Raw genomic sequence first — 24326 nt, forward strand, 5'->3', positions numbered from 1 at the left:
ATAAAGAAATGTGTCAAATCTGTTTTTCTTCTAGAAGTCTATAGTTTTAGTTTTTACATTTATGTCTATAATCTATTTTGAGTTAATTTTTGTATATGGTGTGAGATAAGGACGAAAGATTATTTTTTCACATATGCAATTTTTCCAGCTTCACATGTTGAAAAGATGATCCCTTCTCCACTGAATTGCCTCTGTACTTCAGTCAAAAATTGCTTAAGTATATATGTGCTTGTCCGAACTCTTCTGTTTATTGGTCAATGTGTCTATCCTTCTGCCAATACCACATTGCCTTGATTACTGTAGCTTTCTAATAGGTCTTGAAATGAGGGAAAATGAACTCTCCAACTTTATTCTCTTTCAAAATTATTTTGGCTAATCTAAATCCTTTGCCTCTCCATATACATTTTATAATAAGCTTGTAAATTTATACCAAAAAATCATAGTGGGATTTAGAATCATTAGGGAGAATTAACATCCTAACACTATCGAATCTTCCAGTCCATAAACATGATATATCACTCCATTTATTTCCACTGCTTGCTTTCTTTAATATTTTGGAGATTTCAGCGTACAGATTTTGCATGTATTTTTTTGGTTTTTTTCCTTTTTAATAGTTTTATTGAAATACGATTCACATACCGTACAGTTTATCAATTTAAAGTGTACAATTCAATGGTTTTTAATATATTCACCAGTTCCAATCTCACAGTTTCCTCCCTTTGTTCCTTCAGTTCTAAGAGTGGTAATGACTCCTTTTTTTCTTTAATAAATGTATGTATTTATTTATTTTTGGCTGCGTTGGGTCTTTGTTGCTGCACACGGACTTTCTCTAGTGTGGCAAGAGGGGGGCTCCTCTTCGTTGCGTTGCGTGGGCTTCTCAATGCGGTGGCTTCTCTTGTTGCAGAGCACCGGCTCTAGGCACGCGGGCTTCAGTAGTTGTGGCACGTGGGATCAGTAGTTGTGGCTCGCGGGCTCTAGAGTGCAGGCTCAGTAGTTGTGGTGTACAGGCTTAGCTGCTCCACGGCATGTGGGATCTTCCCGGACCAGGGCTCGAACCCATGTCCCCTGCGTTGGCAGGCAGATTCTTAACCACTGCGCCACCGGGGAAGTCCCCAATGACTTCTTAATGTTATTAGTCTTTGGGTGCCTTGCCATCCCTTATTTGTTATACTTCAGTGCTTCTCGAATTTTAGTACACATGAATCACTTGGAGATCCTGTTAAAATGCAGATTCTAAAATCAGTAGGTCTGGTGTGGGGCCTGATAGTCTTTAGTTCCATCAGTCTCCCGGGTGATGCTGATACTGCTGATCTGGTGATCATACTAGACTAGCAAGTGTTAACAGTTCTACTCTTTATTTAAGGTATCTTTTTTTTTTTTCATTTGAAACATCTGCAGTAATGTTTGTTTTTTTTTCCCCACTGAGACTTTGGTAGATATATGTGGAAACAAAAAAAAATTGAAATTGTCATTTATAAGCTCAATCTCTTTCCCTGTTAAAAGAGTTGTTTAGAAGTTCGTTCTAGATAATGTTAAATTTACCAATATTTCTCAAACTCTGCCCTGTTCCTGCTGCTTTTATTCTATTTGATAATCAGGACAATATATGCCCTCTTCAATCCTTGGCATTTCTTATTCTTCTCTGGTTTCCCAAAGCTGACTAATGCTAACCCATAATCACTTATGCAAAGTCTTTCAGGGATAATTCATTTAGGCCTGGAAAGTTTAACTCACTTAAAGCAATTGATTGTTCACTTACCACATTGGATTTCAGTAACCTTTGAATCACGTTTATACTACATTTTTCATTAAAAAACTTCTCTTTGAGAGAGGAGACAAAAAGTTGTGTAGTTTTTACTTTTCATGGTCATCTGATAGCATTATATCATCAGCATCAAGTGGTGCTTTTCATCCTTTCTTTTCATCCTCTTCTGGCAAGTATTACTTGAAAAGCAAAAAACAAATTTTGAAAATTTCTTGGTATTCTTTTTAAAAGCAAAAATTATCTAAGCCTACAAGAAAGTATCGATCCTTGTAGGCTTCTGCTACTCTTTAATACATGCTCTTTTTAAAATCTGATCTCATTAAGGGGCATCCTGTGAAATGACACGCTCCCTGGAGTATGATGACTTGGCCTGCTGGTCACTGTCCTTGGCAGCCAGCCGGGGTCAGGTCCCATAGTTCTGACATCTCTAATTCTCAGATAATTCCTTTCTCCCTGTAGCCAGTTATTGTGGTATCAGTTATTATTTCTTTTTGTGAGCCTAGAAAATTTATGTAGTTGAAGTCCCTTCAACCACTAGATATTGCCACTGAATTAGAATAGAATCATACATACATACCTGTATATTTGAACAGCCGTATCACTTCTATATTTTCATGTTTTGTCTCAACCTATTCGCTGTCCATCATTCTACCATCCTCAATTTCCACTAGCTGAATAACTCTCTAGTGCATGGGGTTACTCTGTACCCTCATCTCTCTTCTTGTAGACTTGTTCCTTTTGAATGAGGTAAAACTTTCTTTACTTATTTCAACCTGAGTTCCTTGCTTCTCCATCTATCAGTATCTGTTGGGCTTGGAAGAAAAATGTAAATACTCTTTCCAAAAGAAGGGGTAACAGCAGCTGGACAGGCAAGAGCAACAGTGGGTATATCAGGATGCTATTTGTATTCAAATACGTATATGAAAGAAGGATATAAGTTCATGGCTGTAGACTTCTTCAAATGATAACAGACAAGGCATTAGGTAAATATGTTTCAATGTTTAAGCATAAGTTAGGGGTCCAGGTAAGGCTCAGAGGGAAATGATCCTTAATACTAAGCAAAATTCTTCTGTTAAGAGAGGAGGCCCATGATGGGTAGACAGTGACCCTCCAGCAAATTCTAAAGTGGAGTTTGGGGTGCAAGATGTTTATTAGAGATGTAGAAACGGGATGAAGCCAGATTGGGCACAAGGGGAATCTGAACCGTAATATAGACCCAAAAAAGCCTCAGCTAACACAGTGGGAAGTTCTGGAGCAACAGAGTTGTACCCCTTTGGGCAGAGATGACAGGTCCTGTTTTATAGCACAGGGAACTATATTCAATATCCTGTAATAAACCAAAATGGAAAAGAATATTTAAAAGAATATATATGTATAACTGAATCACTTTGCTGTATACCAGAAATTAATGTAACATTGTAAATCAGCTATACTTCAATAAGAAATAAATAAAATCTTTGCCTTATTTATTTATTTTTGGCTGCATTGGGTTTTTGTTGCTGCGTGTGGCCTTTCTCTAGTTGTGGTGCGCGGGCTTCTTATTGCGGTGGCTTCTGTTGTTGCAGAGCACGGGCTCTAGATTTGCGGTCTCAGTAGTTGTGGCTCGTGGGCTCTAGAGCTCAGGCTCAGGAGTTGTGGCTCACGGGCTTAGCTGCTCCGCGGCATGTGGGATCTTCCCACACCAGGGCTCAAACCCGTGTCCCCTGCATTGGCAGGCGGATTCTTAACCACTGCGCCACCAGGAAAGTCCCTGATTCACTTTGTTATATAGCAGAAACTAACACAACAATATAAAGCAATTATACTCCAATAAAGATGTCAAAAAAAAATCTTTGCCATTTTTATACTAAAGAATAACTTATAGTTTTTTAAAAAAATCTTTGCCATTTTTATAGTAAAGAATAACTTACAGTTTTTTTAAGTTAAATTTATATCACAATTAGTGATTGAATTTTTAAAATATTTTCACTAGCCATTTTTTTCTTTCTTTATAAATTTCCTACTTATATCATTTGCCTATTATTTCCATAAGGAGTGTTTAACTTTTTTTCTTGAGCTAGTTTAACATTTTTTCTAACTTTTAAGTGTAAAATATATCAACCCTTATTATAGATAAATAAGATTCTCTTTCTGGCTGCAAAATACTCCATCATATGAGCACATCAAAATTTATGTAATACTCCCTGGTTATTGAATATTAGGTTGTTTTCATTTTTTTCTCTCTCTCTTTTCTCTGTTTCCTTCCTCCTTACCTCCTTTCTTTATTTTCTTCCTGCTTTCCTCTGTTCCTTTCATTCTTCCTTCCTGCTATTATACAAAGCACAATAAACATCTTTGCATACCTGTATCTAAATTTCTATTATTTCCTTAAGAAATGTTCCTGAAAGCGAAATTACTGAATCTATAAGGGTGAATATTTTGAAACTCTTGATACATAGAGTTATTTTTCAGAAAGAACCAACAAATTTATATTCCCACTACCAATATATTGGAATACCCAAGTCACCATACATTCATAAAAAAAATAATTACTTAAAAATAGAACTACGGTATGACAGCAATTCCACTCCTGGGTAAGTGTCCAAAGGAAATGAAAACAGGATATCAAAGAAATATATGCACTCCCATGTTTATTGCATCACTATTCACAGTAGGCAAGGTATGGAAACAACTTAAGTGTCCATCAATGGATGAATGGAATATTATGCAGCGATGAGAAAGAAGGAAATCTTGCCATTTGCAACAACATGGGTGGGCCTTAATGGCACTATGCTAAGTAAGATAAGTCAGACAGAAAAAGACAAACACTATATGATATCATTTATATGTAGAACCAAAAATAAACTGAAGTTGTAAAAACAGAGAGTAGAATTGTAGTTACCAGGGACTGGGTGTGAGGGAATTGAGGAGACGTTGAAGGGTACAAACTTGCAACCAGTAGATAAATAAGTCCTGGAGATCTAATGCACAGCATAGTGATTGTAGACAACAATACTGTATTATAAAAATCAAAGTTGCAGGACTTCCCTGGTGGTCCAGTGGTTAAGACTTTGTGCTTCCACTGCAGGGGGCATGAGCTCAATCCCTGGCGGGATAACTAAGATCCCACGTGCCACGCAGCACGGCCAAAAAAAAAAAGCATTTAAAAAAAAAAGTTGCTGAGAGACTAGACCTTAAACATTCCCACCACAATAAAGAACTGATAATTATGTAATGTGATAGAGGTGCCAGCTAATGCTATCATAGTAATCATACTGCAATATATACATGTATCAAACCAACACATTGTACACCTTAAACTTACACAATGTTATACATCAATTATATCTCAATAAAAATAACTTTTAAAACATAAAAGAAAAAATATTCCCTTCACATATACCCAACACTGCCCAAGGGAAGCCTTTTTGGTCTTGGAGCGAGCCCAGAGGGTTCAAGCCTGTGCAGATAAATACAGAAGTCCTAGAGAGGTCTTTTCAGCTAGCCTGTGCAACTAAGAATTGGTAGTATTGACATACCTACAGCTGCTTGCTACAACATTCATTCTACTCCATTTTATCATTTTTTAGAACTTCCACATAAGCTGTGTCCTTATCCATGGAATTTCTTACAAGCCAAGAATGCATTTTAAATTGAACAGAGACATTAACAGGAAACTACGCATAGGTGTTAAATACATTTGCCTAGGAAAGACATAGACTAAGAAATGATTAAAGGATTCATTCCTGGCATGAAGGAAATACAAAGTATCTGGCATTCTTCTGTAGAATTGTAATGTGAGATAAAGTCAAATAAATGACTTTTTCATGATTAAACACTTGTGGAATCATTGAATAGTAGTCAAAATATATATTTTTTTAATTTATTTTATTAATTTACAAAGTTGTGTTAGTTTCTGATGTATAGCAAAGTGATTCAGTTATATATATATATTTTTTGTTTTGCGGTACACGGGCCTCTCACTGCTGTGGCCTCTCCCGTTGAGGGGCACAGGCTCCGGACGCGCAGTCTCAGCGGCCATGGCTTACGGGCCCAGCTGCTCCGCGGTATGTGGGATCTTCCCAGACCGGGGCACGAACCCGTGTCCCCTGCATTGGCAGGCGGACTCTCAACCACTGCGCCACCAGGGAAGCCCTATTATACATTTTTGAGTCGGTTCCCCAGGATGAGGAATCAGGAGTCAGGAAGCCTATATTAACTTGTAAGTCTGAGATCATAGAGCTGGATGGTTTCAGCGTAGGACCAGCACTGCAGACTGCCACACGCTGCTCCTTCCACTACAGTGCACGGCCCACTTTGTAAATATATTTAACTCATTACTAAAATTAAAAGATACATATTTATTTTTATTACAAATCTAATATACATTTTAAAGGTAAAATTACAGAATGGCCTCGTTTCTCCTTAGTATCATGAGCCCTCTGTCTAATGGAATCTTAAAGATTGTTCCATATTTATTTCTCTTCTTGCTGCCTAACACTTTCTAGGAAGTCATTTCCTAAATAAAAGTGTTATAACTGAAGTTAAATCAGCAGCTAAAAATAAATGAACTACTTGTTTTAGTCTCTAGGAACCACTTTGGATGAACTAAAGTGTTATTCATTTAGCAAACTAAAACTCGCCTGCATAATTTTACTCATGTTCACCATTTCCTCAGGTGCTATGAACAGGGACTCCTGTAGTTTTAAAATATGAGGAAAGTAATATAAGATGTTTTCTCTAGTGCAAAAGGCAATCTATAAAGACCCATCATAAGACTGTAATGGCAGTCATTTAAAATGAGAAAAAAAGTCATTATACCATTTTTATCATGATTCGATGAACTAATTCAAGGAAGCACAGTAAATATTCTCATTTAAAATTACACTAAAATTAGACACATTGCTTGTGTCTAGGGGAAAACAAATCTTTTATCAAAATTTTAACTTGCAAATTAATGCCATATGCAGGAATTATGATTTAGTACGATCAAAGTCACACATCTGATAATGATATGAGTCTCACAAGCAAGACCCTATGTCCACACACAGACTAGCTATTTTATCATTTTTGCAGTTGTTTAAAAAAATCCTATGTTATTTATATTCATTTTATAAATATTTAGTTTATATTATGCCAGATGAATTGCTCTGAAGTTTTGTCTTTCTTTTCCCCTACTCATTGCCACAAAGAGTAGGATGTAACATCCTTTATTCCCAACTTATTGGAGTGATGTAATTTTTTTTCATAGTGGACTTTTTCTTGTCCCTGGATAATCTTGAGTATTTCTGCCTTTGTATATGTGAATTTCCGAGAATGTCCTTCTTCCCATCTGGGGGAAGAGGGAACAAAAGAAGGAGACCAAAGAGGAGAGGACGGTGCAGAGCAAGTATGGAAATAATCAACCTTTCCAAAAGAATCAGTGTAATAAAAATACTTATTTAAAGAAATAGAATGTGTTGCATTCATACATATTTGGATAGCAGCAGCTGGTTTGTTTCAAGATCCAGGGAGATTTTTTCCCTGATGGAAATCTATATAATCATATGGCTAAAAGAGAGTCTCCAATTTCATCCTTTCGCTTTCAGAAAGACCTATCCCTAAGTAATTTTGGGTAGACAGGCTTCATTATCTTTGAAAAGGCTGATAAGAAGAGAAAGTGTATTTTGAATAGTACCCTTAGTAAACATTTGTATGGTAAAGTACAATTCAACTCTAAAAATGTCAATACTTTTATCTCTCACTTTAAGAAGTGCCTCAAAGTAGCACAGTTGCTACTTTCTATCTGTATTCAAGATTTTGTACTAAGTACTGTTCTGTAGTGTTCTCAGGCTTCTTAGATAATGGCCCACTTAGCAAATGCTACCTTCCCCGGAGCTCTCCAGCAAATCTTCGACACCAAATGGGTATCCAACAATTCCTTTCAAATCTGACACTTTGCAGAGCCCACAGATTAAGGGCTCAGTCCCAAAAGACTGCCCCCACTTCAGACGCCAGCTACAAATTCAGGGGGCCATCTGCACTTCTGATGGACCAGCCTGACTACTAATTGAGGGTTTCTATGACCCCTCTGCAGGTTTGATAATTCGATAGAATGACTCACAGAACTCAGGAAAGCACTGTACTTAGAATTACTGTTTTATTCTAAAGGATACAGCCAAATGGAAGAGATACATAAGGCAAAGTCTGCAATGGGGGCGGCTTGGGAGCTTGTGCCAGCCTCCTGGTACATTGATATACTTACCAATCAGGAAACACTCTGAACCTCCTTAGAGTTTCTATCAAGGTTTCATTATATAGGCATGATTGATTAAATCATTGGTCATGATTGGACTCAATCTCCCCATACCATTAGCAGTCACTCCCCATTCTCCCCTCCCACAAGCCACCAGTAATCTACTTTCTGTCTCTGTGGATTTGCCCACACTGCACATAACATATAAATGGAATCATACAATACATGGTTATTTGTGATTGGCTTCTTTTACCTAACACAATATTCTCAAGTTTCATCCATGTTGTAGCATGGGGAGAAGCCACCGCAGTGAGAAGCCCGCACACCACACAACGAAGAGTAGCCCCCCAGCTCGCTTCAACTAGAGAAAGCCCGCGCGTAGCAATGAAGAGCCAACGCAGCCAAAAATAAATAAATAAAATTAAAAAAAAAAATCTGAACTCAAGTCTACTTGGACTTGTATTCCTAAAAAAAGAAAAATACACTTCTATCTCTTTTTTTAATATAATGACTATTTTTTAAAATAAATTTATTTATTTATGCTTATTTTATTTTTGGCTGCCTTGGGTCTTCCTCGCTGTGTGTGGGCTTTCTCTAGTTGTGGCGAGCAGGGGCTACTCTTTGTTGCAAGGCTCGGGCTTCTCATTGTGGTGGCTTCTCTTTGTTGCGGAGCATGGGCTTTAGGCACACGGGCTTCAGTGGCTGCAGCGCGGGCTCAGTAACTGTGCCTCTAGGGCTCCAGAGCGCAGCCTCAGTAGTTGTGGCGCACAGGCTTAGTTGCTCCGTGGCATGTGGGATCTTCCGGACCAGGGCTCCAACCCGTGTCCCCTGCATTGGCAGGTGGATTCTTAACCACTGCGCCACCAGGGAAGTCCCTAGATATTGTTTTAAGTCTAATGTTGCTAAGGCTCATATTAGGTGTAGCCCCACTCCCTTGGGCTTATGGTATTATTTCCTTGGCTTAAAGTTTAGTATTATCTTTAGTTCATAGTTTCCTTGTGAGAATTTTTTTAAATTACTTTCCTTCTTGGTTAAGATTAATTTGAAACTAGATACTGATAAATATAATCTGTAAATCCACTCAACAGGCATACAAATAGCAAAAAAGTTACAGTATATCCTGAAAGCAAACAGCAAGGATGCCACTATCGACCTCTTCTAGTTGTAGAATCTTCCTTAGGGTATTTCTCTCACTGCCTGTGACATGAGCCGCCCAAGTAAGAACAGCTATGTCCATCTGTATATATGTAGGGCACCTCCCTCACTAGTATATGAATGCAATGAGTACAGTACCAGACACATAGTAGGCATTCAATACACATGTGTTACGTGAATGAATAAGGAAGAAAAGTAAATCTTTGTAGGTAGATCTCGAAGATCTTGATCTTGTACGCAATGAAGAACCATTGCAGAGTTGTTTTGGAGCTTTGTTTGTTTATTGTTTTAACACGAAAGTGAATGATCAGATCTGGTTTTTAGGCTTATAAAAGGAGCAGCAGAGTGGAGGATAGACTGGAGTTGGAGAGGGGAAACTAGAGGTGAGGAGACTGGTCGGGGGGCTAGCGCAATAGTCCAGGTGAAAGATGCAAGAGCCTTGGACTTCACTCGTGGCGCAGTGGTTGGGAGTCCGCCTGCCAGTGAAGGGGGCACGGGTTCGATCCCTGGTCCGGGAAGATCCCGCATGCCGCGGAGCAACTAAGCCCGTGTACCACAGCTACTGAGCTTGCGCTCTAGAGCCCGTGAGCCACGGCTGCTGAGCCCGAGTGCCGCAACCGCTGAGGTCCGCGCACCTGGAGCCCGCGCTCAGCGATGGGAGGGGCCACCGCAGTGGGAGGCCCGCACATCGCAGCGAGGGGTGGCCCCTGCTTGCTGCGGTTGGAGGGAGCCTGCGCCCAGCGACGAGGGCCCAATGCAGCCAAAGAATAAATAAATAAATAAATTTATGTAAAAAAAAAAAAAATCCGCCTGCCAATACAGGGGACACGGGTTCAAGCCCTGGTCTGGGGAGATCCCACATGCCACAGAGCAACTAAGGCCATGCACCACAACTGCTGAGCCTGCGCTCTAGAGGCCGCGAGCCACAACTACTGAAACCCATGCACTTAGAGCCCATGCTCTGCAACAAGAGAAGCCAACACAATGAGAAGCCCACACAGCACAGCAAACAGTAGGTCCTGCTTGCCACAACTAGACAAAGCAGCAACAAAGACCCAACACAGCCAAAAGTAAATTTTAAAAAAATTTTAAATTAATTAATTAAAGAAAAAAGAAAGATGCAAGAGCCTGAACTATGGCAGAGACCAGGCGAATGGATATGAGATAAATTTCATGAGATGGAGTTGACAGCACTTGATGACTAATTGGCAGTTGGGGTGAGGAAAGTGGGATTAATTCAAGTTGTCTAGTTTGGATGCCTTTGAGCTCAGTAAAACAGGAAGAGTGGCTTTGGGGGGAAGAATGACGAAGGCTGGCCTGGACATGCTGAATTTGAGCCTAGAGAGACCCAGCAAGAATCAGGGAATGTGAGACTAGAGCTCAGGAGGGAGGCCCAGGGGATGGAGGGGGAGGGATGTATTTGGAGATGATAATTAAAACAACATTTGATGACGTTTCTCCCAAGGGGAGGATCTATTTGAAAGATGGGTCCATGCTATCACTACTCACCTTTAAAACTGTTGGCCACCTATGATCTACAAGATAAACTCCAAATGTCTTTTTTTTTTTTTTTTGGCTGTGCCGCGCAGCTTGTGGGATCTTAGTTCCCCAACCAGGTATTGAACCCAGGCCACAGCAGTGGAAGTGCCAAGTCCTAACCATTGGACCACCAGGGAAGTCCCCAAATCCAAATACCTTAATCTGATATTCAAGACCCTGCCCAGACTAGTACAAGCCTATCTCTTGCTCAGTCATTTATTCAACCCACCAGCCTTCACATAGAGCTGGAAATGCCATGGTATATGTTGGGGACAAAGATAATAAGCCTTGGCTGTTGCCCTGGGGGGAGGTCTACTGCGGAAGAGAGACAACAGAACAGACCATTAGCTTTTGATAAAATCAAGATAGTAATGGGGACGATCTCATAGGGTTGTAGCAGGCATTAAGTGAGTTCGTACACATAAAGCCCTTAAAACAGTGCTGAATGTGCACTAGCTATTATTATTATAGGAGAGGCATGTACTGGGGCTGGGGGTGTGGCTCCCTTGACTGGGCAACCACTGAGTTGAATCCTGAAGAGCATTTAAGTTAGCCAGGATAGACGGAGAAGGGGTGGGGCTGGGGAGACATTCCTCAACTTCCTCCTATTCCCTTGTATGGTGAGATGAATAGTGGCCACCCAAAATATACGTCCATGTCCAACTCTCTGGAACCTGCGAATGTTACTTTATTTGTAAAAAGGTAAAGATCTGCAAACGTAATTAAATTAAGGTTCTTACGATCAGATCATCCTGGATTATCTGAGTGGGCCCTAAATCCCGTGACAAATGTCCTTGTAAGAGACAGAAGAGGAGAAGCACACAGAAGAGGAGAAGGCCATGTGAAGATGGAGCCAGAGGTGGGAGTGATGTGGCCATAAGCCAAGGAAGTTAAGGAATGTAGACAGTTACCAGGGGCTGGAAGAGGGAAAGGAGGATTCTCTCCTAGAGTCTCCAGAGGGAGTCTGGCCTGCCAGCACCTTGGTTTCCAAGGTCTCGCCCCCTGAACTGCGAGAGAATAAATCTCCACCTCCACCTCCACCTCCCAGTTTGTGATAATGCATTACAGCAGCCCCAGGAAACAATACCCCTTGTTATTCTGAGCTAATCCCTTGCTAGTGGTGAAGAGGACACAGGCCTAGCTCTCACGGAACCTGTGTTCTTGTTGAGGGGACCACATAAAAATGAACAAATACAAAATTTATTTTTAATAGTGGAGTGTTAGGTGCTGTGAAAGTGGAGCACCAGAATTGTATATCCAATCGTCCACTTGCCATCTCTACTTAAATACCTAATGGGCATCTCAAACTTAATTTTCCCCAAATAGAAGTGCCTGGAGGTGCCTCGCAGTGGAAGCTGATTCATCCACACGGTCAGGAAAGGCCTCTGCGAGGAGGTGACACACGCGGGAATGCTGAGGGTGAGCTAAGGCAGTGACTGAACGAGGGCGGTTCAGAGCAAAGTGCTCGTTTTTTGGTTTTGTGTTGTTTTAGGAAGGAAATCAGCCCTTGAGAATGAAGAGAGGAAGAGGATGAAGATACAAGGGGGAGGGGTAACAGAAGGAGTAAGGGTCCCGAGGAGGCAGAAGTGATGTGAGACTAAGGGATCAGGGTCCTCGAAGGGAAAAGCAGGAAGAGAGTGGGGGCTAAACGATGCTGACTCAAAACTCAAACTGTCGGAGTTTGAATCCTGGCTCTGCCACTTATTGGTTACAATATAATAGGAAATCACATTATTTGGATCTTGATATCCTCCACTATAAAATAAGGATACTAGGGGCTTCCCTGGTGGTGCAGTGGTTGAGAGTCCGCCTGTCGATGCAGGGGACACGGGTTCGTGCCCCGGTCCGGGAAGATCCCACATGCCGCGGAGCGGCTGGGCCCGTGAGCCATGGCTGCTGAGCCTGCGCGTCCGGAGCCTGTGCTCTGCAACGGGAGAGGCCACAACAGTGAGAGGCCCACGTACCACGATAAAAAATAAATAAATAAATAAGGATACTAATAGCTCCTACCGCATAGGAATTTGTTCGGAGAATTAAATATGTTAATATGTGTGAAGTACTTGGTTCCATGTCTGGCACAGAGCATGCAATCAATGTCATTATTACTAGAGAGATCATGAGAAGGGACATCAAGTCTGGAATCAGAATGTGAGTACTGGAAGCAACTTCAGAATCATCTGATCTAATTCCTTCACTGTACAAATGAAGAAACTGAGACCCAGAGAGTTTGTATATTGGCCAATTTAAGGAGATAGTTACAGGCAGAGTCAAGACTAGAGCAACTGCTTGAAAGTCTGCGCTTTTTCTAGGTGAGCATCACAGATAGACTTGGGAATCCTAAGAATACAGGTGGTAATTAAATCTGGGAAAATAGACAACATCACTCAGGTAGAACCCAGAGAACGAGTAGAGAACATGGAAAGAAGAAATGGAAAGAAGAGTTAGCAAGGGAGAGTCAGAGTTGGATCAGGGAGGTAAGAGAAGAGCCAGAAAAGAGCAATGATTATAGAAGCCAAGACAGAGATTTCAAAGGGAGAAAATGGTCAACTGAGTCAAGTACTCCAGAGAGTTGAGGCAAGATTATGACTCTGGTGCAAAATGCTAGATTTGAGGTCAGCTTGACTTGAGCACCAGTTCCACAAGACACTAAGCTCTGAAACTTGGTTTTCCTATATGTAAAACCTGCTGACTCCTTTAACAAATTTTAAACTTTTTTTTTTTTTGCGGTACGCGGGCCTCTCACTGTTGTGACCTCTCCCGTTGCGGAGCACAGGCTCCGGATGCGCAGGCTCAGCGGCCGTGGCCCACGGGCCCAGCCGCTCCGCGGCACGCGGGATCCTCCCGGACCGGGAAATGAACCCGTGTCCCCTGCATCGCCAGGCGGACTCCCAACCACAGCACCACCAGGGAAGCCCCTAAACTTCTAAATCTTGTAAAGTTGGCAATGGAGGGAGACTTTTCCATTCGGGGAGGGGTCAGTGGACCTTACTCCAGACCCTGGAATTAACCTTACTCGCTGGGTGTCTCACACTAATGTCTATTACAGCCACAAGCAGCAGACTGGCCTTAGGGGGACAAAACAGGATTTTATAGTTTCTCTCATTGCCATAGTATGACTGAGACAGGTCATAATATTTAAGCAAGATACTACTAAAGATTAGACCCCGAATGCTGAGGCTGATTAAGAATGTCTTTTTTTCTCTTTCTAGGTTCCCTCCCTAGATAAATTCATCTAATCCCATAACTTTCAAATACCATCTCAATGCCCAAGACTCTCAGATTTATATCTCCAGCTCTGACCTCACTTCTGAGCAATTGCCTATTCTAGATCATTACTTAGATGGCTCATGCTCATCCCAAACTTAACCTTTCCAAAAGGGAATGCTCACCTTCCTACCCCCAATCTTGGTAAATTTATATTCAACCCACTAGCACATTCTCTAGTTTCTATCTCTAGAATATTTTCCAAATCTCAATACTCTACACCCAATACCTTGCTATTGCAAGCTACCACCATCTCTTGCCTCGCCCTCTGCAGTCGTCTCTGACTGGATTTTCTGTTTCTACTTTGGCATCCCCTATAATCTACCCTCAACACAGCAGCCAGATGTTCTGTTATACATAAATCACATGCAACTCTCTTGATTATAAACCTCCAATAGTTTCCCATCACGCTTAGACGAAAACCCAAAGCCCATTAGGCCTTGCAGGACTGAGACCCTGCTCACTGTTTGGACTCCTTCTCACTCCACACTTTCGTCCTTCACTGTGCTCCAGCTTAGCCCCTGGTTTTCCTTCTGTTCCTCAAATACACCATACTCATTTATTTTATTTTATTTTATTTTTTTCAAACTTTAAAAAAATTATATTAATTTATTTATTTGGCTGCATCGGGTCTTAGTTGCAGCATGCTAACTTTTAGTTGGTGCATGTGGGATCTAGTACCCTGACCAGGGATCGAACCCAGGCCCCCTGCACTGGGAGCACAGAGTCTTAGCCACTGGACCACGAGGGAAGTCCCTCATTTTCCTTTAAAAATATATATAATTTTTATTTGTCAATTATACCTCAATAAAGCTGGGGGAAACTATTTCAGGCTTGGGCAACTTCCCCCAATTAAAAAAACAAAACAAAACAGAGTTTCTTTCCTTGTTAGGAATATACTTGATAATAAAGCATGAACAATTATAAACACATATTTTTTTCCTTTTTTGATAAGAATTTTGTGAAATAAGACATAGAGAACAGACTTGTGGTTGCCAAGGGGGAGTGGGGTGGGGGAGGGATGGATTGGGAGTTTGGGATGAGCAGATGCAAACTATTGTATATAAAATGGATAAACAACAAGGTCCTACTGTATAGCACAGGGAACTATATTCAATATCCTGTGATAACCATAATGGAAAAAAATATGAAAAAGAATATAAATACATATGTATGTATAACTGAATCACTTGGCTGTATGGTAGAAATTAACACATTGTAAATCAACTATACTTCGATAAAATAAATTAAAGAATTTTGGGAAATAAATGTATCACAATCCTTGTGTTTGTATGGCACAAATCTATAGCAGTTCTACAAACAACCAGCATATTTGTGTGTGAAGTAAAATGCTTTGAGCTCCAAGCTATCAATATTAAAGAGTAAATTTCAGGGCTTCCCTGATGGCGCAGTGGTTGAGAGTCCGCCTGCCGATGCAGGGGACACGGGTTCGTGCCCCGGTCCGGGAAGATCCCACATGCCGCGGAGCGGCTGGGCCCGTGAGCCATGGCCGCTGAGCCTGCGCGTCCGGAGCCTGTGCTCCGCAACGGGAGAGGCCACAACAGTGAGAGGCCTGCGTAACGCAAAAAAAAAAAAAAAAAAAAAAGAGTAAATTTCAACCATATGTTAAGAGAAGAAAATAAATTATCTTTTTATTCTCTCTAAAGAGGAGGGTGAAAATTTTGATGAGATGATCAAAGGGTATGCACTAAACAATATAGACAAAGTTGTCATAAAAGTTTATTAGGCAATTAATTTATAAACATATTATGCTAATTTATATGGGATTTGTGGCATTTCGCTAGCTTTCTATAACATCACACTCATTTCTGACAAACATTAGCTATTCCCTCTGTCTGGAATGCTTTCCCACCCTGCTCCCCTCTCTTCCACCTTCACATGGCTTGTCTCCTCCTTAGCACTGAGGTCCCTATTGCCTGGTATCTTCTAAGAGAGAACTTCCCTGTCCATCCTGGCCAGAGTAGCTCTCCAGTCAGTATCATACCAGTTGGCTTTTGCATCTCATCACTTATCTGGTGATATTTTCTTGTTTATTTTTATGTTTATTGTCTCTTTTCCCTACTGGAGTATAAGTTTCCCAAAAGAGATTTTGTCTGTTTGCTTTACCATTGTGTTCCAGCCCCAGAAAAGCGCATACATGGTAGGCCCTCAATAAATATTGATGAATAAATAAATGATTAAAGGCTCAGGACAGGAGAAAGGAAATAAATCCAGAGAGCCCCATATCATTCAATTATCTAGCTTGTAACTTAGCACCCTCAACCTCAGCTTGTAGCCCAGCACAAAAATGCTTTCCCCTTGCTACTTCAGAGCACCCTCGGGAGTACCCAGACTTGTGGAAATCCAAACCTGAGAGAGACAGAGAAGGAGGGGGAGGGGGAGGGGTGGGGGAGGAGGGGGAAAGGAGAGGGAAGAAATGGAGGGAGAGAGAGAGAGTGGGCCAGCACCCTGGTTTTCTCTCCTGCCTTTCCGTGGTACCTCTTAGCTCTAGCTTCACCTGGGGATCTGTCCACCTACCTGGAGGGTTGATATTGAACAGTTGCACCTTCTTGGGTGGAGATTCCACTCTACATCCACAGTAGAGGTTTGGACTGAAGGCAAAGAATAAGCACATCAGAATACATCCTACAAAACATACATACATATTGATAGCACGGAGAGCTACTTCCTGCAAGACGATGATCTCTGTCCTACACAGTTCCCATACTTGTTTTGAGGATCAAATAAAGGACAGTAATCTGGAACATGACACACACGTGTCAGTCAGTTAGCAGAGCGATTGCTCCTGGCAAAATGCCATTTGTGTTACTCATACCATGGGACTAAAGACTTATGTACATGATTCATGGTTATCCTCTCCATCCTAGATGACTTCAGTAACCTGCGTGACTCATTCAACACCCTGTCTCACAGTTCCGTGATGTTATCTCCTCCAGTGCCTCTCACTTCCACTACATATGGTCACACTCTGAATCTTGTCATCACCTCCAAATGATCCCACTTTGGAAACCTTAAGCCCCAAGACCTAAGAATATTTGATGCCCTGCTTACAGTAACCTAAACTTCAAGCTCTATATACACTTACTGCCTTTGTACCTACTTTTCAGCCCCACCAAGACTTCTTCAAATCTTTTCTCTTGATCTCTTAGCCCCCTAATTAATGCAATAGCCATTTTTCTTCTTTCTGTTCTCGATGGGAAAAGTGTCTCTCTCTGTCCTGTCCCAGGTAATCTCTCCACCTGGACTCTGGACTCCAGCCCCACCCCCATGCCCTGTTTCATCAATTATTTACCCTCTCCTCTAGGTCTTTCAACTTATCCTCTCTTGGCTTTTTTCCCTCAGCACATAGACATGATCATATCTCTTCTAACAACTACCAAAAACAAATCTTAGGTTACATGATCTGATATTCTCCATATCTAGAATTCTCTTTCTCCTTCCTTTCATGGTCAAGTCTTTCTTACCCTACTCACTCTGCACCCCTCTGTAACCTGATGTCTGTCCCCACCACTCTTCTGAAACTGCTCCAGACCTGGCCCCAGCGACCTAACAGGCTATGGTCACATTTCACTTCTTATCTAACTTGGCGTCAACTCTAGAAAGCTGTTCCCCCTTCTGCTTCTGTGCTTCCATGATACCACGCTCAGTGGTGTTCCTCTTCCCCCTCTAGCTGCTCCTTCTAAGTCTCCTAACAGGTTTATTTTCCTCTTTCTCTTCGGTAAATGTGGATTCACCCTCCACCCTGCTCCTTTCCCACTGCTGGCATATCTCTCTCTAAGCAATTTTATCATCACCTGTGACTTAGATGACTGTTTATATATACTAAAGTCATACATTCTTGGAGCCTCCGACCTATGGCCAACTGCCTCCTAGACATTCCTGTTTTTATGGTCTGTAGGCACCTCAACTTAAGATGTCCCAACCTGAATTGATCATCTTTCCCATTTCCAAAACAGACTTTGTTCTACATTTACTATTCGTGTATATGGTTACCACCGTCCATCCAGAGACTCAGGCCAGATGCATGAAAGAAGCCAGCTTACTCCTCACCCCCAGACTCCTCTGGCTCGAAATCCTCTTGACTTGGCCCCCTATCTCTCCAATCCATCCATTCATCTCTCTTTCTCTGACACTGCTGAACGTAGACATTTGGCTCCCTTTTCTGGATCATCTCAGTAATTTCCAGACTGTTCTTCCTGCTGGCCTCCATCTCCCTCCTCCAGTCTAAAGATCTGATATTACTTTTTTTCCCTTGTCATTGTTATTCATTTATGGCTTTTTTTCCTTTAGTGTCTTTTTCAAACTAAAAAGGAATATACTCTCATTGTAAAATAGCCAATAGTTCATAAGGCTGTAAAGAAAAAGTTAGTTACCCCGATCCAATCCTCAAATCTTATTCCCAATACACTTTTCTTTCTAAAAATATAATTTTATTAAACATGCTGTACTTCTTCTACTTTAAGAGGCACTTCCCCCGACACACACACACATTTGAACATCTCTGAAATCAAACTGTATCATATAGTCAATAGTGTCTTAGATTTGGTTAAATCCATTATTGCTCCGCAAAGTGCTATTTTTACTTGTTCATATGGGTCATGATTCCAAACCAGCAATTACCTCCAGGATAATCTTTCTAAAGTACAAATCTGGTCGGGTCACTACCCTCCCAAAAATTCTTCAAAGACTCCACTCCCCACCCCACCTCCACTCCCCAGGTCCTTCCTCTTCTGACTCCCTCCTACTTTTGCAAGTCTTGTTTCTAGCACATCCTCACACATCCTCTTCCTTCAAGCCAGGTAGATCTGTTTGCAGTTAGCTCCCCAGATAGACTCTGCTGAGCCAGATCTTGCTGCTTTTGCACCAATGTTTCCTCTGCCTCTTCCTCACATCCTCTACTCCAAGTTGCCTCTTATTGGAAAATTGTCCCAATCCCCCCAACTGAGTCTAGGCTCTTCCTTTATGTGCTGCTTCTCAATTTTTCCAGCATCTGATGCACTTAATGCACAAGTTTAAGCCATTTCTCTTGTTTGTTGCTCCCAGTAAATAGTGAGCTCTCAAGCATGTGTTCTTTGTACCCACTTCCAGCACTGCCAGGGCAACACAGGTGCCCCATAAATATTTCTGAAGATGAGGAACTTATACATGAGAGAAGCATAAAAATGTTCCCTGAGATAAGGTGAAGAGCATTCTAATTGACTATCACCTTAACCTGAGACAAGAGAGAGAAAAAGGAAGAGAGAAGATCTGGACACCAAACCACCTGGGCATCCAGAAAGCTAAAGCAATGGGTTTTTTTTTTTTCTTCCCTTTCCCCGTTTTCTACTCCTCCAGACCTGCTAATTCCACCCTCAACTAAAGATAATCTGACTTCAACAACCATGACTTTGATGACCCCTTCCTTTCTTTCTAGTCCTAAGTGCTTCAAGTTCAAACCTCTATGTCATCACCCCCTCTTGCCACAAGTCCCCTATTTTGTAACCAGAGTTTTGGAAAGTACCAAAGGGGGATTCTTTCCACTTGCCACTCTTCAGTGCCCCCCTGAGTTTTCTGTTTGGACTCCCTCCTGCCCCAGTTGTGGACACACCTGGCAAGTTCCATAAGCCTCCATCAGGAAAAAACAAAAAACCACACAGACACACACAAAAGGAAGCTAAAGTTTAACACAAAACCTTTATTTTTAATAACTATTCTAGAGGCTTGACATTAAGGTAGAGACCTCAGTGGAAAACACTTACCCCCTCTTAACCCAGTATTGGGTTTGGATTCAAGAAAATGCTGAAAATAGAAAACAATGTTTCCCAGTTCTTCTTTCTGACCTAAATAATTTAAAGCCAAGGATTGCAATTCATTCATGGAAAAGTACCAGGGTATGTTGGAGACGTAAAACAAAGCTCAGTTAATGTGGCCTACGCGGCATCAGTAAAACTGGCCCACGCTAACACATGTTGACAACTGTGCGGCCAACATACTTTCAATACCCTCCCTCAGCAAAAAGAACAGGGACACATGAAACAATTAGAAATAGTAGAGCAAAAGAAGAAAGAGTGGAAAGATGAGGGGAGTACAGGAAGGAAGACTGGCATTGACAGGGCAGGAGAAAATACGAAATATTCCCCAAAATAAACATATTTGCTGTCACAGTTGGGGCTGAAGATAAACAACCAGTTACAATGGAAAGAAATAAGAAGACAGCTAAAGAAAAGAATGGGAGAGGTCGTGGAGTCAGATAGGTAAGTAGATAAAACACGGAAAGTATTTTTGGCATGTAACTAGGACTGATAAAGAAACAGGATAAGACCAGAAGGATTATTACAGAAAGGGCAGGATCAACATGTGGACAAGTGAAATGTAGGGGGAAAGCAGCTGTTAGGAAACGTGCTGTGATTCTACTGTCCTGAAGAGGCCAATGTTTTGAAACTAGAGTTTTTCAAGCTCTAGTCTACAAATGGACGTGGAATTAGGAAGTTCTCGGCAGGCCCCGCAGTGGAGAACGAGAGTCAAGCAGACATTCCAGTGTTGGGAGCAGCAGGGTCAAATCAAGGAGCCTGTAATGCTTAACATTCTGAAGGTATAGAGGAAACCTCACATTCGGAGGGAAAGACTTCACCACTTAAGCTAACACAAAAGAGACTGTACAAATCTCTTCTGTTCATAAATTTTGGACTAGATAAAAACAAAGGCACCAAATACCTTAACTGTCGAGACGTAATTCCTCTTCATCTCAGTCACTAGGGAATTCAGCATCAAATTAGATTTTTCTGGCACCTTAACGTGAGACTGTCAGGAAGGAAAAAAGGCCTTCCTTTTCCCTCTAACCAACCTGTAATCTTCAGAGTGATTTCTCTTTTCGGTACAGACGTCGGTGTATTTACATCCCTAGGAGCCGGTGTCCGGAGGAGCCGCCCCGGCTGTATCCCCAGATCAAGATAGGCTTGTTTTGAATGCAAAATGAGTTTTCCCCGACCTCGATACTGCCTCAGGGTATCTGAAATTAATAGCCTACATCGTTAATAAAGGTATGTTTTGGAGAGACAGCAAGATGCTGGTTAATTTGCACCTTCTTCCTCACCCAGCGGCTTCAGCCGTGACTAACGAAGCTAAAGGAGAGGGCAAGAACAGGTCTATTGTTTTCGTTTCCTACGTGGCCGAAACCCAAAGGAGCGGCTGGTCGCCTACCTGCCTTCCATTCCCCTGCACGGGAGCGGCTGCGCGACCTGCCGAGCTGTACGTTGCCGGCTCCGGCTAGCTGGCGACCTCACCTACGGCGCTCTTCCGGGCTCGGACCAGCCTGACTCATCTGGGATGGGTGGCAGGGGTGGGGGAGACCTCAGAGGGAGGAGGGACAGGAGGAGGCGGGCCGGGCCCTTCCCCCAGAGCCGGGGAGGAGGCGTCGCCAGGGCGCAGGTGAAACCGACTCCGGCCTATCCCGGGAACTTTCGCAGCGGGGACTCGCTGCGCGAGGCGCGCATCGCGCAGGGGCGGCCTGGGAGCCGCCCTCTCCCACCCTGGGCTGCGCGCGGGGCTCAGCACCGGGGCCTCTCCCCGGGGACCCGCGGCCCTCTTGGCACGTTCTGGGGCTGCAAGCAGGCCGTGGCTGATGGAGGCGGGTGGCGCCGCCCCGGGCGCAGGTGACAGACGCCAGGCCAGGGTTTCTGTTGGCGGGGGAGAGCGCAGGGAGGACGAGACGCAGACACCTCGGGGCCAGGGGACGACGGGGCAGCGATGGCCCGAGAGTTGAGCCAGGAGGCACTACTGGACTTTCTGTGCCAGGCCGGGGGCCGAGTGACCAACGCCGCCTTGCTGAGCCACTTCAAGAGCTTCCTCCGAGACCCCGATACGCCCCCCAGCCAGCACCAGCGCCGCCGCGAGCTTTTCAAGGGCTTCGTCAACTCGGTGGCCGCAGTGCGCCAGGACCCCGACGGCACCAAGTACGTGGTGCTCAAGAGGAGGTACAGGGACCTTTTGGGGGAGGAGGGGCTGCAGCGACCCAGAGACCCGCCCGCGGCCGCCGCCCCTGCAGGGGGAGCTGCGCCCAGCTTCCCGCTCCTCGCGCGCAGGGGGGAGCCGCCGCCGCCGCCGCAGCAACCCCGGCGGCGGCGGAGCGAGAAGGAGCTAGAGGAGGAGCAAGCAGGTGCCGCAGGCCCGGCCGCCGAGGCAGGCTGCAATGGACTCCCGGCCAGCGGGGCCCGGGAGGCGGCCCGGAGAGGCGGCCGGCGGAGGGGCAGCTCCGGCCACAGGGCGCCGGTGCCCGCAGCCGCCCAGGACGGAGCGAGGTGCGTGGCGGCCGAGACGCAGGGCCGCCGCTGCTGGGAATGCCTCCAGAACGGCCTGGGGGGACTCCCGGGCGAGCCGCTGCTCCGCTCACTCCCCGACGCCCCCACCGCCACCGCCAGCGCCTGGGAGAAGCCTGCGCCGGCCCCGCCTGCCCAGGACGACAGCGGGGCTCCCAGGCCGCAGCGGGAAGGTGCGCCCGCGGAGCCCCCGCCGGTGTGCGCCGCACCCCGCTCTCCTCCCACAACCGTCGAGGCTGCTGGGAGCGGGGCTTCCCCACCTGCTCTCCTGTCCTGCCCCACTCCCCCCGGAGAGCCGCCCGAGCTGGTGATCCCGGGCTCTCTGCATTATTCGACCCTGCAGAAGCAGCAGCAGCGCACTCGAGAGTGGGTGGCCAGACACCCCCAGATACCCGAGGCCCGAAACCAGGGTCCCATCCGAGCCTGGTCGATGCTGCCAGACAACTTCCCCCAGCTGCCCTCGGAGCCGGGCTTCTGGGTCCCGGTATCTAAGCCAGCACCACCCGACCTCCCTCCTCCCCCTCATTCTCTCTTTCCCGCTGTTTCGGAATCCTGGCTCGGGGAGTCTCCATTGGCAGTCTTTCGTAGCATTCGTTGTCAGCTGTCCCTACAAGATCTGGAGGACTTTGTGGACCAGGAGAGCCACGGCAGCGAGGAGAGCAGCAGTGGACCCAAAGAGTCCCCTGGGGGTTCTGAAGAAGGGCTGCACCTTGCCCCGGGAGCCCCAGATGGGAGAAGGCTCAGGAATCCAGCTGGGGCCCCTTCTCCAAAGGAGGGCTGCCCCAGCGGGAGCCTTCAGGGCCTCAGGAACATAGAGGATGGTCACCCTTCTCAGCCCGTCCCAATAGGAGCTGGTGGCCTTGCAGGCCACCCTCAGCCTTTGCCCTGGCCTGTCCCCAAATTAAGGAGATCCCTAAGGAGGAGCTCTAGGGCAGAGAGAGCCAAATTGTCCTCCTCTGATGAGGAGTGCCTTGAGGAGGATTTGCTGAAAAGGAGCCGGCGCCCTCCCCGGTCCAGGAAACCCTCGAAGGTGGGAGCAATGTCCAGCCCAAGGGTGGATGCCGCTTTGACACCAAAACCTGCAAACATTAAGGCTACTGTTGTTGAGTGTGGTCATCCACACAGCTCATGGGCCCCTGGAGGGGAGAGGCCTGCAGCCTTGATCCCCCCCAGATCTTCCGAGCACAAGTCATCCCTGGTCCCCCTTGATGCCAGGGAGCATGAATGGATTGTGAAGCTTGCCAGTGGCTCTTGGATTCAGGTGTTGACTTTGTTCTGGGAGGACCCCCAGCTGGCTTTGCACAAAGACTTTTTGACCGGGTACACTGCCTTGCACTGGATAGCCAAACACGGTGACCTCAGGGTCCTTCAGGACTTGGTCTCAGGCGCACAGAAAGCAGGGATTGCTCTTGATGTAAACGTGAAGTCCAGCTGTGGGTATACCCCGCTGCACCTTGCAGCCATTCATGGCCACCAGGGGATCATCAAATTGCTAGTGCAAAGGTTGGCGTCTCGTGTGAACGTCCGGGACAGCAGTGGGAAGAAGCCTTGGCAGTATCTGACCAGTAATACCTCTGGGGAAATATGGCAGCTACTGGAAGCCCCACGGGGCAAGCCCATCTTTTCCACCTATCCCTTGGTTCGAAGCTCTTCCCCCACCAGGAAGGCCAAGAGCCGGGAAATATCTAGAAATGTCACTCGAAAGACTTCCTTTGCTGCACTGCTCAAAAGTCAGCACAGCAAATGGAAGTCAGCCAACCAGTATGAGAAATTCCCCAGTCTAAGGGAAAGAGAAGAGTATAGTGACTGAGGGGAGCCCCTCTCTCCAACATGGCCTCCACACCCCCATCCTTGAGCTCTTCAGTGAGAGAATCCAGGGGGAATGGAAAAATTGCTGAGGAATTGGTCGACAGGCCAAGTGAGATGGCCTACCTAGTGTTTACCTCCCTGGATTCTGCGTCAGCACATCCTGGGCCTCAGAGGTCGTCCAAGCTTTCTGACGGCTCAAGTCCTTGGGCCAGTGAACGTAGACAAGGAGCAGAGTCAGGTGCTTAAAACCCGGCTGTTCTCCTTC

General features: G+C 44.6%; 1 protein-coding gene and 1 long non-coding RNA gene across 2 annotated transcripts; one reads left to right on the forward strand and one right to left on the reverse strand.

Moving 5' to 3' along the window:
* Positions 1-708: 708 nt before the first annotated feature.
* On the reverse strand, positions 709-20666 carry LOC309821472. Its single transcript, XR_014296619.1, has 4 exons — positions 20652-20666; positions 16476-16549; positions 1760-1944; positions 709-1216 (listed from the first exon to the last, which is right to left on the reverse strand). It is a non-coding gene; the product is annotated as an uncharacterized lncRNA (long non-coding RNA).
* Positions 20667-21415: 749 nt separating this feature from the next.
* On the forward strand, positions 21416-24062 carry SOWAHB (sosondowah ankyrin repeat domain family member B; the record flags this gene model as incomplete). Its single annotated transcript, XM_082652781.1, has 1 exon — positions 21416-24062. The coding sequence occupies exon 1, from the start codon at positions 21684-21686 to the stop codon at positions 24060-24062; it is 2379 nt and encodes a 792-aa protein (XP_082508907.1). The 5' UTR covers positions 21416-21683.
* Positions 24063-24326: the final 264 nt, after the last annotated feature.

Source organism: Grampus griseus (assembly GCF_964374135.1).
Source record: "Grampus griseus genome assembly, chromosome: 4".
NCBI lineage: Eukaryota > Metazoa > Chordata > Mammalia > Artiodactyla > Delphinidae > Grampus > Grampus griseus.